We start from the raw sequence: 15,886 nt of genomic DNA on the forward strand, positions 1-15,886 counted from the left end.
AAGAAACCAAGCGAATCAACCTGGGGTTCGCTGATGAGCGCAAGACGGCCATCATCAGCTCCAGTTTGAATGACAAATAGGAAAGCGCGCTCGTCCAGTTCCTGCAAGATAACCGAGACGTATTCGCATGGCAACCTGCGGATATGCCGGGAGTCCCAAGAGAACTGGCCGAGCACAAATTGAAGGTCTATCCCCAGGCGAGGCCGGTCCGGCAAAAGCTACGTCGTTTCACGCCCGACAAGAGAGAGGCCATTCGTGCCGAGTTAGCTCGCTTGGTCGCGGCTGGATTTATTAGAGAAGTATTACACCCCGAGTGGTTGGCCAACCCTGTTCTTGTACTCAAAAAGAATAAAGTGGATTGGCGCATGTGCGTCGACTATACTGATCTCAACAAACACTGTCCGAAGGATCCCTTCGGGCTCCCGAGGATAGATCAGGTGGTGGATTCCACCGCTGGATGTTCTGTGATGTCTTTCTTAGATTGCTATTCCGGGTATCATCAGATTAGTTTGGCAAAAGAAGACGAGGAAAAAACGGCGTTCATCACTCCGTTTGGTGCTTTCTGTTATACCTCCATGTCGTTCGGCCTCAAAAACGCTGGAGCGACTTATCAGAGAGCCATTCAAACATGCTTAGCCGATCACTGGGGCAAGCGTGTGGAGGCTTACGTAGATGACGTGGTGATCAAAACAGAGAATTCGAAAAACTTCATCGAAGATTTGCAGCTGGTTTTCAACAGCCTGAGAAGATATAGATGGAAGCTCAATCCTGAAAAATGTGTTTTCGGGGTACCAGCAGGAAAGTTGCTCGGATTTATCGTCAGCCACCGGGGAATCGAGGCTAATCCAGATAAGATTGAAGCTATCATGAAGATGGAAGCTCCTCGGTCACAAAAGAAGGTTCAGCGGCTCACTGGATGTATGGCAGCTCTGAGCAGATTTATATCCAGACTGGGAGAAAAGGTTTGCCATTTTACAAACTACTCAAGAAGGTGGATAAGTTTCAGTGGACTTCAGAAGCACAAGGAGCTCTAGACGCGCTGAAGAAATTCTTGACAACACCACTAGTATTGAAACCACCCCGGCGAGCTACGCCGACTCAACCGGCTGAAGATTTGTTGTTGTATAAATCTTGCACGACTCACGTGGTAAGCACTGCGTTGGTAGTCGAGCGAGTAGAAGAAGGACATGCCTATCCAGTACAACATCCTGTTTACTTCATCAGTGAAGTTCTAGGTCCCTCGAAGAAAAAGTATCCTCAGGTTCAGAAGCTATTATATGCAGTACTTCTAACTGCCCGCAAGCTGCGTCACTACTTTGACGACCACAAAGTCATAGTGGTTACTGGTTTTCCAATAGGGGACATTCTTCACAACAAGGAAGCCATTGGCCGAATAGCCAAGTGGGCTTGCGAGTTGGGATCCCACGATATCGAGTTCCGACCTCGCACCGCCATCAAAACTCAAGCACTGGTTGATTTCGTATCGGAATGGACAGAACAGCTAGTACCAGACAATCCAGAAACTGCAGAAGTATGGCGAATGTATTTCGATGGCTCGCTGAAGCTGCAGGGAGCAGGAGCAGGGATTCTCTTCACCGCACCTGGAGGCGAGCACCTCAAGTACGCTCTCCAGTTGCTATTCCCGGCCTCTAACAATGCAGCCGAATATGAAGCCTTGATACACGGATTAAACATCGCCATATCACTGGGCGTCAAAAGATTGATGGTATATGGAGATTCTCTGGTAGTCATCAGCCAGATAAACAAAGAATGGGATTGTTCAAGTGATTCAATGGGAAAATACTGTGCTGCCGTCCGAAAGCTGGAAGATAAATTCGAGGGTCTGGAGTTTCATCATATAGAAAGAGATCAGAACACGGCAGCTGATGTACTGTCCAAGCTCAGATCCGGTCGAACTCAGGTCCCACCCGGAGTCTTCGTACAAGAAATCCCGCAGCCGAGTATCTCAATGGATCAAACAGAAGAGTGCAACATCATAGATCAACCCGAGTCAGACTCTGATGACTGGAGACGGCCGATTATTAAGTATATAAAGAATGAAGAAGAACCAGATGACAAGAACTCGGCAGAGCGCATTGCCAGACAATCGGCTCACTATACACTCATTGGGGAGGTATTATACAGGAGGGGCGCGTCAGGCGTCCTCATGAAGTGCGTTCTCCCGTCCACCGGGAAGCAACTTCTGGAGGAAGTCCATGCAGGGCAGTGTGGAGTACATGCAGCATCCAGAACACTAGTCGGGAAGGTTTTCAGGTCAGGATTCTATTGGCCGACGGCGAAGAACGATGCAGCCGAGTTAGTTCAGAGATGCGAAGCTTGCCAATACCTGTCAAAGCAACAGCACATGCCAGCACAGCAGCTACAGACCATACCAGTAACTTGGCCTTTCGCATGCTGGGGACTGGATATGATTGGACCTTTTAAGAAAGCTCAAGGAGGATATACCCATGTATTGGTGGCGATTGACAAATTCACTAAATGGATAGAGTTCCAGCCCATTGCTTCTTTAACCTCTGCTAAAGCCGTGGAATTCATACAAAGCATAATATTCAGATTCGGGATACCAAACAGTATCATCGCTGACTTGGGATCCAACTTCACCAGTTCAGAATTTTTTGACTTCTGCGAGCAAAAGAGCATTCAGATCAAGTACGCATCTGTAGCACATCCAAGAGCCAACGGGCAGGTTGAGCGAGCCAACGGAATGATATTGGAGGCACTCAGGAAAAGGGTCTTCGATAAGAATGAAAAATTCGCAGGAAAATGGATAAGAGAGCTGCCTTATGTTGTTTGGAGCCTGAGAACCCAACCTAGCCGAGCCCTGCATGGAAACACTCCTTTCTTCATGGTCTATGGGTCGGAGGCAGTGCTACCTGCTGATCTCAAGTTTGGGGCGCCAAGATTGATCTTTGAAAGCATAGCAGAAGTCGAGGCCACCAGGCTGGAGGATATTGATGTACTTGAGGAAGAACGACTGAATGCAGTAATCCAATCAGCACGGTACCAGCAGACTCTAAGGTGCTATCACGACAAAGCTGTGCGGCAACGTTTCTTTTCGATAGGAGACCTCATCCTCCGCCGAATTCTAACGGGGGAGGGACGACACAAGTTATCACCCTTATGGGAAGGGCCTTTCATAGTAGCAGAGGTCACTCGGCCCGGATCGTATCGCCTCACCCAGATGGATGGCACAGAAGTGGGGAACTCCTGGAACATAGAGCACCTCAGAAAGTTTTACCCCTAGCTGTATTTCAAAACAGCTGGGGCGACCATGTATTCTGTAAAATGGAAATACGTCATCAATAAAGAGAGATTTCAAAGATACTCGGCTCGTTTACGATTGACTTGCATTCTTACTTAACTCGGGGTGACCACTATGCCCTACAAACGGAGCAATCGACTTAAGTCGGCAACGACTTAAGGCGGTGCAACATGCTCACGCTTACTTAATTTGGGGTGACCACTATGCCCTACAAACGGAGCAATCGACTTAAGTCGGCAACGACTTAAGGCGGTGCAACATGCTCACGCTTACTTAACTCGGGGTGACCACTATGCCCTACAAACGGAGCAATCGACTTAAGTCGGCAACGACTTAAGGCGGTGCAACATGCTCACGCTTACTTAATTTGGGGTGACCACTATGCCCTACAAACGGAGCAATCGACTTAAGTCGGCAACGACTTAAGGCGATGCAACATGCTCACGCTTACTTAATTTGGGGTGACCACTATGCCCTACAAACGGAGCAATCGACTTAAGTCGGCAACGACTTAAGGCGGTGCAACATGCTCACGCTTACTTAACTCGGGGTGACCACTATGCCCTACAAACGGAGCAATCGACTTAAGTCGGCAACGACTTAAGGCGGTGCAACATGCTCACGCTTACTTAATTTGGGGTGACCACTATGCCCTACAAACGGAGCAATCAACTTAAGTCGGCAACGACTTAAGGCGGTGCAACATGCTCACGCTTACTTAACCCAGGGCGACCACTATGCCCTACCAACGGAGCTATCGGCTAAAAGTCAGCGATGGCTTAAGCCAGTGCAACATACTCACGCTTATGCAATTCAGGGGATGACTTCCATATCCCGAAAACAAACTTCATAATCATCATGTAGCGTTACCACAAACTTGCGAATTAATAAATTCTGATACAATAAGAGAGTGATCATATCATTCGAATGATAAGCTGATAACCCCTAACGAGTACTTGATCATGCTAACCGCGCGCTCATAGCACGCGAAATGTTTCTATATTTTCCAATGTCTTTCTCAGGAACGACTGACGAAGAAGGGCGATTCGAAGAATCGGGGGCAGCATTCACATCGGCTCTTATGTCTTCAGGGACAACCACGCCGGGTCTTCTCATCAAGATTCGTTCCGCCCGAATAGCCTTGTCCATGGCTTTATCACGCTGAGCTTTGAGAGTGACAGCAGTTTCTTCGGCAACTCTAGCAGCCAGCTGAGCAGCTTCTAACTCCTGAGCAATGGATTTCTTAGAAGCTCGGAGTCCCTTGATGGTGGCATCTTTTGCTGATATCAATTGCGTGAGGCGGGTCACTTCGTCTGCAGATTCTTGCAGCCTGCGACGCTGGTTGTCCAGTTCTTCCATCGTAAAACGGTGGCTCCTCTCCAAGATGGTTAGCGAGTTGCTAGAGTCTCGATACAATCTGTCCAGATTGTCGCGAGAGGCAGCAAGGATACGTTTTTCTTCCTACAAACAAAAATCAACTCATTCAGAATCCAAGCATGTAATAAGGCAAAGCACGGTTTTGTAAGTTACCTTTTCAGAGTCAAGCCGAGCATGAAGAGAAGAACTCAGAGCGTTGGCGTCATCCAAAGCAGCGGAGACCTGATTCAGTTCAGTCTGGCTCTGAGAATACTTCTCCTCGAAGTCAGCACACCGTTGAGCCATTTCAGCTTGATCTCGGGAATGTTTTTCCTCAAGAACTGCAATCTGCCGAGTCATTCCTATCAAGAGGTAATCAAACGAAATGAGGTCAGAAGGTAAAACAATCCACGAATAAAGGCAAGGAAGAAGAAGAAGGGCACTAACCCGCATTAGTCGCCTCCAACTCGGATACACGACGATGAAGCGACACCGGATTCCAACGCTCAAGAGATGAAGCCACTTCTGGGATGGAAGCACCCTGCGATCTCAGCTGGCTGGCCATCCCATCCACCAAAGCCTGATGAGAAGAGCGGATGAACATAATGACAAAAATTCATGCAACGTAAAGAACAAGCTAAAGTACAGCACAGTACCTGGAGGTTGGAAAAGAACGAAGGGATCCCCAAGTCAGGAGAAATCAGCTGATAACCAGGTGCCAGACCACCACCCGAAGCAGCTTGCAGCAGACCAGCAGGAACGAGCTCAGTACATTCAACAGAGCCCAACGCCAGACCAGTGGGGATGCTGCCCTCTAAAGCGACTCCCTGATCCAGAATTTGGGCCACCACCATACCGCCAGAGTGTGGAGGTGAACCCGCATGAACATCCATGGAAGTGCAGGAAGGAGACCTCGCTCGGACACCCTCGGGGGCTGGGTCACAGTTGGCACTGCCCACTTGAGCCGGTTCATCCCCGGCAACACCCTCGGGGGCTGGGCAGTGGCTTATACTCTTCACCCGAGCTAAGTCTTCCCCGGCGACATCCTCGGGGGCTGGGCACGTGTCAGCACTATTCAAGGGGTCCAAGCTCTCTGCCGTAACCACCTCTAAGGTTGACGGGCCTTCAGCTACTTCCATGGGACCAGGACAATCCAAGTCAGCATCCCGACCCTCGAGATCATGCTCTAAGGTCGACGAGGCACGGGATGACCTCAACCCAGCATCGGGCACGGCAGCACAAGTCTCTGTTGCATCAACATCCACAGGCTCTAATAGCAAATCCTCTGGGACCATATCCTCTAGAGTTTGATCAAAGTTGGCCATGGACAGTTCTTGCAGACCAATAAGGGCAGACAAAGCAGGAGAAGGAACTCCACTACTTCCACCGCTGGCGATGAACTGCCGACTGTTTTTCCGAGTTAAAGGAGCTTCATCTTCTTCCTCTTCATCCTCCACAGCGGCAACGCAAGCAGCACTCCCATTGGGATCAGCAACAGTTTGGGCACACCCATTGGGATCAGTGTCAGTAAGACCACTTGCAGGCATTTCTTCAGCAGCAGGAGCTAAGGTACCGGCGTCCTCATCAAAACTGGATACTCGCCGGAGACGTCTTCTCTTCTTCTTTTGATCATCAGCAGAAGGCTCGGGCTGACTGGTTCGGCTAGGGCGTCTCGGGCGAGTACTGACAGGTTTCGGGACATCCAAAGTTGTATCAACCTCTGGAAGGGGCACTACTGCCAACGTACCATCAGGAGCAGCATCGGACGAATCCTCAGCTAACAGATCAAGCATGTCATTTATGTCTGCATCACTAGGGTTCAGAGGCACTTCAAAATAAACCTGCCGTTCATCATCAGGAATCGCCCCGAGCGAAGCAACCAAAGTACTGACTTCCTCAGCAGAGGGTCGCACTCTAAGGCCTGAATTGCTATCAATCACAGGCGGATTTGACACAAAAAGGGTGAAAGCTTTGGGAGGAGGTAGGTTCCAAGCCGAGTATGCCACTGGAGCACCAACATTTGAAACTTTACCCCTGAGGATCATTTCAAGTCGGCTTACCAAGTCAACAGAAGGAATTCTCCTATTGGTAACCCGAGTTGAGTCGGCCAGCCCTCGATACAGATATGCCGGATAGGCCCTGTCTTTCAGTGGCTGAATGTTCTTGAAAACAAAATCAGTGACCACAGCTTCGGCAGTCAGACCTCTCTCTTTCAGTAATCCGACTTCAGTAAGCAGCACGCCTGCCTCGGCCACTTCCTGATCTGTGGGAGACTCAGTCCAACTCGGAGTGCGAACGTCTGGCTGTCTTCCTGACCGGGAGGGGAGAGAATTTCCATAATTATCAACTATAAACCACTCCAGACGCCACCCTTTAATGCTATCTTTGAGGGGAATCTCAAGATACTCGGTCTTCCGCCCACGGCGCATCTCCAAACTGGCACCTCCGACCAGCTGATGTTGCCCCCCGGCCATCCCAGGGCGACAATGATACAGATACTTCCATAAACCGAAATGCGGCAGCACACCGAGGTAGGCTTCGCATAGGTGAACGAAAATGGAGATTTGGAGGTTGACGCATCCGGTGCACCCCATGGATTATCATTCTAAACTGATATAACGCCGACTTCTAAGGCGTGGGACAAGATTGAAAAGACCAATCCTCAACCGAGATGCAGGAGCGCGAATGGAGATAATCTTTGGGGAAGACCTTCGGGTAGATTATCTTCTAAAATCTACTCAAAGGTCGGGGGCTACACCCATTGGGTGCACCTCCGGTGCACCCAATGAAGTCCATAATCCTACAATTCAAAATGCCGACCTCTAAGGCACAAGCACAAAACTAAACTTTGGTCAAACGAGTGATCGGAGCAAGAGAAGACAGCAGGAAGCCATTTCTTGGACCTTGGATCTTTGAGTTGATTACCTCTAAATCAACCCAAAGATCGGGGGCTTGTGGGGGATAGATATCCCCTGGGTCCACTAAAGAGATAAAAGACCTCACGAAAGGCCCAAGGGCCCAATAAATCGTAAGGTCGTTCTTTCGTGGGCCTGGGGAAAGACAATCAACGAAGCAGAGAAGACGTAAGACTGGATTGGAGCAAACCCGGACGGCCCACAACGTCGAACGAGTAAATCGCAACAGAGACCCGACTTTCCCGCGCTGAAGCCCCCATGCAACAGAGCCATGCGAGGATAAGTCGACAAGGGTTACGTAGGGATAAACTCAAGAGGTTTACTATCTTTCAGCTACTTGTTGTTATCATATCCACGTGTACTGCCCCACGGTCGAGTATATAAGGCCTAGGGGGCACCCCTTCAGAACGATCGACCCTACTTTACTTAGCCACCCACGTAAACTCTCTGTGCCTTCAATCCAGAGAGCCCTCTTGTAACCACACTCGAATACTCATCAGGACGTAGGGTGTTACGCATCTCTAAGCGGCCCGAACCTGCAAATCTTGTCCACTGTCCCTCGTGCAATCGGCATGAACCATTTTGCTACAGTTGTTGACACCGTCCTACTCCTAAAAACACCTTGAGGGGTAACCCCAGGTGTGCGGTCGGACCCAAAACACCGACACAGCCGACCCCAGAGGATTTACGTCTCGCCCGAGGGCCCCCACAAGCAACGGACACACCTTCGGCTCGCCCAAGGCCCAGTCTTCGCCAAGAAGCAACCTTGGCCAAATCGCCACGACGACCGACCGTATCGCAGGAGCATTTAATGCAAGGATGGCCTGACACCTTATCCTGACGCGCGCCCTTCAGTCGATAGAGCCGAAGTGACCGCAGTCACTTCGCCGCTCCACTGACCGGCCTAACAAGAGGACAGCGCCGCCTGCGCCGCTCCGACTGCTGTGCCACTCGACAGAGTGAGGCTGACAGCAGCCAAGTCCGGCCTTGGGCACCATGGGAAGCTCCGCCTCGCCCGACCCCAGGGCTCGGACTCGGCCTCGGCCCCGGAAGACGACGAACTCCGCCTCGCCCGACCCGAGGGCTCGGACTCGGCCCCGGAAGACGACGAACTCCGCCTCGCCCGACCCCAGGGCTCTGACTCGGCCTCGGCCCCGGAAGACGACGAACTCCGCCTCGCCCGACCCCAGGGCTCGGACTCAGCTCTGGCCTCAGCCGACGGTCTCCGCCTCGCCCGACCCAGGGGCTCGGACTCGACCTCGACCTCGGAAGACAGACTCGACCTCGACCTCGGAGGAGCCTCCGCCTCGCCCAACCTAGGGCTCGGACCGACCACGCCACAGGAGGGGCCATCATTACCCTACCCCTAGCTAGCTCTAGCTACGGGGGACAAGACCGGCGTCCTATCTGGCTCGCCCCGGTAAAACAAGCAATGATGGCGCCCCGCGTGCTCCATGACGACGGCGGCTCTCAGCCCCCTTACGGAAGCAAGGAGACGTCAGCAAGGACTCGACAGCCCCGACAGCTGTCCTTCCGCAAGGCTCCAGCGCTCCTCCGACGGCCACACCATTACACGAACAGGGTGCCAAAACCTCTCCGGCTGCCACGACGGCATGTACTTAGGGCACTAGCTCCTCTCTGCTAGACACGTTAGCGCACTGCTACATCTCCCATTGTACACCTGAACCCTCTCCTTACGCCTATAAAAGGAAGGTCCAGGGCCCTCTTATAGAGGGTTGGCCGCGCGGGGAAGGACGAGACGGCGCGCGCGTAGGCCTCTCGCTCCCTCCCCCGCGGACGCTTGTAACCCCTACTGCAAGCGCACCCGACTTGGGCGCGGGACAAACACGAAGGCCGCGGGTTTCCCCTTTTACGTCTGTCTCCCTCTGGCTTTTCCCCCCTTCGCGCTCCGTCTCGCGCCAACCCATCTGGGCTGGGGCACGCGGCGACAATTTACTCGTCGGTTCAGGGACCTCCGGGGTCGAAACGCCGACAAATACAGACATAAAATTAAGAGTTAAAATGACTATTATATTGGAACGGAGGAAGAACTTCATAGTATAAGGGCTAGTTTGGAAATTTATTTTTTAAATATTTTTTATTTTTTGAGAGAATATTAACTAATTTCGTTTGTAAAAAGGAAAATTATTTGAGAAAACAGAGTTCCCAAATTAGCCATAAACAATATTTTTGTACAGCTGTATACACCATCTATTAGTCATCACATAGCGTGACAGGGTACGCAGTCCGCTATCAACCAAGCTAGGGGCAGCAAGCTGAAACATCCGTCGGATCGGTGGATCAAAGGTGCAGATCGCGGCGCGTCTCCTCGTTGCCGTAGGGTTTTTCTCATCGCTTCTCTTACCAGAGCCACCTCCTCAGCAGGCCGCAGCTACTCCACGGTGACGGCCGCCATGAGAGCCCTCCTCTCCCTCTCCCGTCTCGCCCGACGGCTTCCAGCTTCTCTCAGCCCTGTGAGGGCGCCGACAACATTACTCCTCCGGCACATCCATGCGGACGCCCCTCCGCCACCGCCATCTCATGACTCGACGCCCTTCGTCTCCCGCATCCTCGAATCGGAGCCGTGCCTGACCCCGAACGACGAGTCGGAGCCGGCATCCGATCCGACCCTCGACGAGTTCCTCGCGCGCTTCGTGGCTGCCTTCCGCCCGCGACTGGCGGCTGCCTTCCCCAACCATGACCGTGACGTGCTCGACGAGATGCTCCGCCTCGTCGCGGACGCCGTGCTGTGCCGCCTCACCGGGACCGACCGGGGGGGCGATGCTATTGAGCTCAATGACGACCTCTGGGCGGCCGTATGGGAGGTCAGCGCCTCCGTGCGCGAGGCTATGCGCCGGGATCAGGTCCGCGCCGACCTTCGCCAATACCTTCACTGCGACGAGGTGAAGGAGATGACGCGGTTCGCTGTCGATGTCGGCATCCGCGGTTCCATGCTCCGGGAGCTCCGCTTCAAGTGGGCCGGCGAGAAGCTCGACGAGGTCGAGTTCTATCGCGGCCTTGATGACAAGCACGCCGATGCCGAGGCCGGCGCCGACCGGGCGCCAGTGCCGAGGCTGACTGCTTTGCCGAAGAGGAAGGGAGAGGTGAAGTTCACGATGTACGGGCTGGACATGTCTGACCCAAAGTGGGCTGAGGTGGCGGAGCGAGTGGCCGAGGCTGAGGCGCATTTTGTGCCTGAGGAGGCCAAGGCTGTAGAAGGGAGGGCGAAGAAGGCTGAGGAGCGGCTGCTGTCCGTTGACCCGAGGAGTGGAGATCCGGTGCCTGCCATTGAGGAGTGGAAGGAAGATCTCAGGCCAAACCGTGTCGATTGGATATCTCTGCTTGAGCGGATTAAGGCACGGAATGTCGAGTTATACCTCAAGGTGAGATCTTTGGTAACACTGAAAGCTTGTGTGCATCATGCTGTAATGTTTGTTCTTTAATGTTTTTTTCCCTTTTGCATGTAGTAAAATTCTTCCTTTGTCCAAAAGTTTTCTCGCTGAAAACTATCTTAATTATTGTTGGAGTATGTAACTAATTACCTGTTTTCACTTGTGGATATTAGAGATTCTTTTTTATTACCTTTGGCATTGGTTATCCTGGATGTACTCGGACAATAATAGCTTAACCTGGATAGGCATAAAATGTGGTTAGATGTTTTCATTTCTTAGAGAAAAGAAAGCTGTATGATGAGAAGCATTTTCTGAAACAATAGTTTGGGACATATGGAGTATAGGTGTATTTTATTGGGCCATTTCGTCCTTTGAACCTAGTGACACTAAGCCTATTTGGACATCAACTTTCTGAAATTTTTGGTGGGCTTACTGGAAGTGAATACTAGATTACACTGAATATTTCATTCCAAACTTATTGTGCTTGGGCAAAACAGATGCCAGACAAATTGTGTGCATAGTGATTTAGTTTTTTTTTCCCAATATTATTTTGAGCTGCTGTATCTTTTCATGTCTACCGAGTGCAAGAGTTTGATTGTAAGCTTCTGGAGATCATTATGCCTTCACCTTCAGACAAGGGTTATGATTCTAGAATTTCTGAAAACTTTAATGAGTAGTTCTCGTAAGTCCCACAAGGTGATTATCATTTGACGCACATTTGGCAGGAGTTCATGTTCACCAGTTATATCATTTGATGGATATCTGGTTGCGGGGGAGGGGGCATTGATTTGAGGCTTCGGTGGGGGTGCTATGGGTGCCACTGGTCAGTGACCTCGTGTTTCAGAAGGGTGGTATGTAGGAGAGGGCTGTCGTCAGGGAGGGTCAGGCATGGCTGCCATTGAGCTCGAGGAGAAAGAGGGTCATTGTTCATGTGAATGGAGACTTCGAGATATGTTAGTCTAGTGCGGCAAGTCTTCCCTGGATTCAGGGTGGGCACAGATTAGGCAATGCAAATCAATGTGGATCAAGGCATGGACAGGGTTTTTTTGGTAGAAGTGGATTGGGGGGAGAGGGAGGTGGGGATGCTGGAGCAGTTGTCTGTTGCAGACGGGTGGGACAGAGGCCATTAGTGTCCTGTGGGTTGGTGAAACGTGGGGCCTACTTATTATTGCTGAAGTCAGGTGAGGAGAGGGCACCACACTACAACTCTATTTTTTTAATGAAAAAGTTGTAAAATAAAAGGAGGTCGCAGACTGGCTTTTCCTGGTACAAGGTCATTCACAACTTCACAATGCTGATAGGTCACTTGCGTTCATCGACGATTTAGGCCCTGTTTGGCATAGCTGCTGCTGGTTGAAAAAGCAGCTTATCTGAGAAGCTGGTGAAAAGTAGCTTCTGCTTATTGTCTGCTTTTAGTTAATTCTGAAAAGCAGCTGAACTAATAAGCTGCTGCAGAAGCTCCTTGCTTGGCACAACTTCTACTTAAACCTGTGAAGAAGATGAAAATAAGCTGTGCCAAACAGGGCCGTAGTCAACTTCACTATCTTCATGTCATGCCCCCCACTCTCTCCTCCAAAACAGTGTTTGATTTAGGTTTTAAATGTATTTTGTCAGCCAAATTTGTTGTTAGCCATGGTAATATATGTTAAATCAATTCTTTAGCTGCCTTAAGAAATGAAATGTTTTAACACCACTTAACATATGCTACGTATTTGAACTTACAGGTTGCTGAAATTCTGCTAGATCAAGAATCTTTTGAGGCAAACATCCGAGATTACTCAAAATTAATTGATCTTCATGCTAAAGCAAATAATGTGGAAAGTGCAGAGAGAGTACTTGGTAAAATGAAAGAGAAGGGTATTGCACCTGATGTCATCATATCCATCGTATTAGTCCACATGTATAGCAGGGCAGGCAAGCTAGAGCAGGCCAAGGAGGCTTTTGATTTTATTCGTAGGGAGGATTTTAAACCAGATCGGAAACTCTTCAGTTCAATGATTAAATGCTATATCAACCATGGAGAACCAGAACAAGCAGAAAATCTGATAAAAGTTATGAGGGATACACGTGTCAAACCCACTAGAGAAATCTACATAGGTCTCTTACGATCATATGTTCAGCGAGGCTTGATGGCATATGCAGAGAGGGTTCTTAAGACAATGTCATTTGATAGAGTCGAGCCTACACAGGAACTCTATACAATATGTATAGAAGCATATGGACGTGTTGGTGATCCAAAAGAGGCCTGTGCCATGTTTGATCAAATGAGGAGGAAGTTTGGACACGAAGCAGATGACAGTTCAATTGCTGGTGTGGTGGCCGCATACATGAAGAATAACCAACTAGACCATGCTTTGCAGTGGCTGCTGAGTTTAGAGAAGGAAGGACTTCAACTTGGTGTCAAGACAAATCTCATGTTACTGGATTGGTTGTCTATGTTGCAGCTAGTTCCGGAGGCTGAACAGTTTGTGCAGAAGATAAAGAATCTTGGAGAAGAGCCCATAGAAGTCCATGTGTTCCTTGCCGATATGTATGCGAAGTCGTCCCAGGAAGATAAAGCCCGCAGGTCCCTCAAGATCTTGGAAGAGAAGAAGAAACTATTGAAGTCTGATCAGTTTGAGAGGGTTATAAGAGGCCTTGTCGATGGTGGGTTTTCGGAGGAGGCAAATAAATTCTACAAAATGATGAAATCCTGTGGCTTTGAACCATCAAAAACAATCGAGGTCGCTGTTAAGGCTCTCAGGATTAGGGGCGGTTCTCATCGCACTGGTAGGTAGAGCCTGTACGCCGGCAGAGTGGCAGTGATCTACTGGGCACGCAGTCAGGCAAAGAGGGATTCTGGTGTGAGAACCTTGTGGCACTGACACGGTACAATCAAATTGACAAAACTCAGTGCTGAAAGATGGTTTGGCCAATTTTTTTTTTCTGGTTGTCAATTGTCTCGAGGCGCGACGTTGCTTCCATAGACTATGTAGTTAATAGGTCCTGGCTAAATGACTTTGTTGTTTCCAGTGATCAGGATTTTCACTTGTATTAGATGAGGTTTGAAGTGATTGTAACACTGATCCATCTTTCAGGTTGTGCCAAGGAAAACATATATCCGCGATTAGTGGTTATTACTCTGTTCAGACATGCAATGATGTAAGTTAATAAATATTCCTTCTGGCTTCCGGTCACAATGGTTCACCAAAACTACATACATCAATAACTTCTAGACTTTATTGAGTCTGGAAACATACTAATTATGTGTAGATTTGCATTAGATATACTCGCAAAATTTTAGTTGTTTAAGAGACATTTTAAAATATATTAGAGGTTAAAAATATTTAACAGAAGACTTTTCAAATCAGGTCATGTGTAGATTCGCATTACTTGCATAATATTATAAATTTAAAAGAGTTTAAGGAAAGATATTAGAGGTCAAAGGCAACGGATGATTGTTCAGCATGATATACTGTCTATTTAGGATTTTAGGGTATGATTTATTGCTCCCACTATATTATGTATATCATACTCCCTCCGTTTCAATTTAAAATATGTTTAACTTTTTATCTTAAGTTTAAACGACTCATCTTATTAAAAAAATTTGTTATTATTAATTTTTATTGTGATGTCATTTAGCATATAATCTACTTTAAGTATGGCTTTGAATTTTTGAATTTCCCGCATTTTTTAATAAGATTAGCCGATTAAACTTGGTAAAAAAAAGTCAAACAAATTATAAATTGGAACATAGTACCAGTTTCAACTGTTCTCCCACGTTACCTTTCCGCTTAATGCAAAAGTAAATTAAAATTATGCATAAATGAGGGTTTCTTGAACTTCGGTTATTGGCTCCATATTCACACCCACCTAACCAATAGAACCCATATTTTTTGTGTTTTATTAGAATAAAGTTTACACACATGATATATAGAAATTGTGCCAGCGCATGAGCAATTGACTAGTCAGACTTAATGTACAAGCATGCAAGCGAGCTTTCTTGTCCGTTATATTATGATCTAACCGTGTGTCACATTTAACACTTAAACACTTTCACCACCAACTCACATACCACAATTATATCTACGGTTAAATCATAATCTAATGGACATGATGCTCGATTGCACGCTTACACATAAGGCTCGACTACAATAGTCGTTCCCAGAGATGGCAATAGGTAAATACCAACCGAGTATCACTATCTTATACACATACCCACACCCACAACAAAAAATAACCCCGTTAGGTTACCCGTATTCACTGGTGGGTATAGATTTTGCTCCATATCCATACCCATGTGGGTATGAGTCACCTGTACCCGCAAAGATTAGACATATATCATATGCGGTAAGCATCATTCAACAATTATAATGAACTGTAAAAAAATACTAGCTACTAAACATCTAATTTAAATAAACCATGTGACATAATTAAGTACCACACCATTTGATTTCTAACATTAAAGACACACGAGGATGTAAAAATCAAATTGCATGGCTATGACTGTACTCAGATCTATAGAAATAATATCTAATTACATAGTTGCACAAAAAACAACTATAAAATCTGCTTAGAGATTATATAACTAGGGTTTCATTGTTTTGGTCTAGGGCTCTAGGCCAAGTGCTCAAGTTTATGTTTTTTGGGCAAGTTTGTACTGGGAATTTTATACCCATGGGTTAACGGGTATGAGTGAGGGTAGAACGTTATAATATCGGTTTACCTATTGTGTGAAGGTTTTTTCCCAATAAGAGACCCATTGGTAAAATATTTAGCCCATATATATACTCTAATATAGTAAATACACATCGGGTATCGTGTCACATGTACCTATTGTATATCTAGTCGTTGCCTCTTTTTTATACCCAAAAAAGTGGTGTAACATTTTTTATACCTATTGTGTGAAGGTTTTTTCTAATATAGTAAATCCTCTTCAATCTTTTTTGATCTAGACACAA

The 15,886-nt window shown here is 48.1% G+C and overlaps 1 protein-coding gene across 1 annotated transcript; it reads left to right on the forward strand.

Annotated features, from left to right (window-relative positions):
* The first annotated feature begins 9,871 nt into the window (after positions 1 to 9,871).
* LOC100191497 (uncharacterized) lies at positions 9,872 to 14,062 on the forward strand. Its single transcript, NM_001136929.2, has 2 exons — positions 9,872 to 10,937; positions 12,671 to 14,062. Exons 1-2 carry the CDS (start codon positions 9,969 to 9,971, stop codon positions 13,721 to 13,723), a joined length of 2,022 nt encoding a protein of 673 aa, NP_001130401.1. The 5' UTR covers positions 9,872 to 9,968; the 3' UTR covers positions 13,724 to 14,062.
* Positions 14,063 to 15,886: the final 1,824 nt, after the last annotated feature.

The sequence above is a fragment of the Zea mays genome, chromosome 5 (genome assembly GCF_902167145.1).
Source record: "Zea mays cultivar B73 chromosome 5, Zm-B73-REFERENCE-NAM-5.0, whole genome shotgun sequence".
NCBI classification, from domain to species: Eukaryota; Viridiplantae; Streptophyta; class Magnoliopsida; order Poales; family Poaceae; genus Zea; species Zea mays.

What these genes read in the sequence shown, in the direction of transcription:
- LOC100191497 (NM_001136929.2), top strand. Translation starts at nt 9,969, where the DNA reads ATGAGAGCCCTCCTCTCCCTCTCCCGTCTCGCCCGACGGCTTCCAGCT. An exon ending in ATGTCGAGTTATACCTCAAG is followed by an intron (nt 10,938 to 12,670) that starts GTGAGATCTTTG and finishes TTGAACTTACAG; the next exon opens with GTTGCTGAAATTCTGCTAGA.